Genomic DNA, 1,003 nt, shown 5'->3' with positions numbered 1-1,003 from the left:
ATGGATAAGCGGCGCCGCTGCGGTGCGGAGCGGCTCCTCGCGTCGCCTGCCGGATTCGTGGGCAGCAGCGCCGGTCTCCCCGACCTATCCGAGGACGACGTCTGGCCCAACTTCTTCGACGCGCACTCCGCGTCCGATATCGACGACGACGATCTCTGGCAGCCGACGGACCTCACCGGAGACCGCCGGTGGACGGGCCGGCACGTCGGCGGGCTCTCCCTCGCCTTCGAGGAACCCTATCGTGGGCCCACCGCCCGGGCGCGGCGGGAGAAACGGATCGCTGTGGCGGCATCGGCGCCGATGGACGTGCCGGCCTGGCCGAGGCATCTCTGCTCCTTATCGGGTGGGCCGCCTCCCGATCCGGAAGTGGAGGATGCGGCGGGGACGGAGCGGCTCCCCCCGCACGAGTACTTGGCTCGGGCGCACGGGAGGAGCGCGGCGACGGCGTCGGTGTTGGAGGGCGCCGGGAGGACTCTCAAAGGCCGCGACATGAGCCGAGTTCGCGACGCGGTCTGGAGTCAGACCGGGTTCTTCGGCTGAATTGCCCCACTGCAATAGCTGCGATCTGGTCGGAGTGCTTGCTTGCCGATGAGCTCAACGTCATATATATATATATATATATAATAGTTATTTAAATGATAATCCGTAGAATGGTGATCTCATACCCAATCGATTTGGGATCATATGATCGATCTATGATGCTATTAAAAACCGTTAAATTTTTATCAAATTAATAATTAATTTTTAAAAAATATTATTAGTATATAAATAGAGTAATAATTTTACTTATAACATATATAAATTTAAATTAATTAATAATTTAACTACCATTCTAATATAATAACATTTAATAATATTCATATCATTCAAATATTCCTTTAGTTCACAAGATTACTCATTTTAAAGGTTAACAAAATATTTAACGTAGTGGAAGTTATTAAATTGTTTGATTTAAACATGAACATCAGACACAATCTTCTAAAGATATATTGATTTTGCATAA

General features: G+C 49.4%; 1 protein-coding gene across 1 annotated transcript; it reads left to right on the top strand.

The window, feature by feature from the left end:
* On the top strand, positions 1-540 carry LOC122050339. The gene has a single exon (XM_042611251.1). The coding sequence runs from the start codon at positions 1-3 to the stop codon at positions 538-540; it is 540 nt and encodes a 179-aa protein (XP_042467185.1).
* Positions 541-1,003: the final 463 nt, after the last annotated feature.

Source organism: Zingiber officinale, chromosome 3A (genome assembly GCF_018446385.1).
Source record: "Zingiber officinale cultivar Zhangliang chromosome 3A, Zo_v1.1, whole genome shotgun sequence".
Lineage (NCBI taxonomy): Eukaryota > Viridiplantae > Streptophyta > Magnoliopsida > Zingiberales > Zingiberaceae > Zingiber > Zingiber officinale.
Note: the sequence above shows the minus strand (reverse complement) of the source record. Positions and strands in the feature narration are given on the sequence as shown.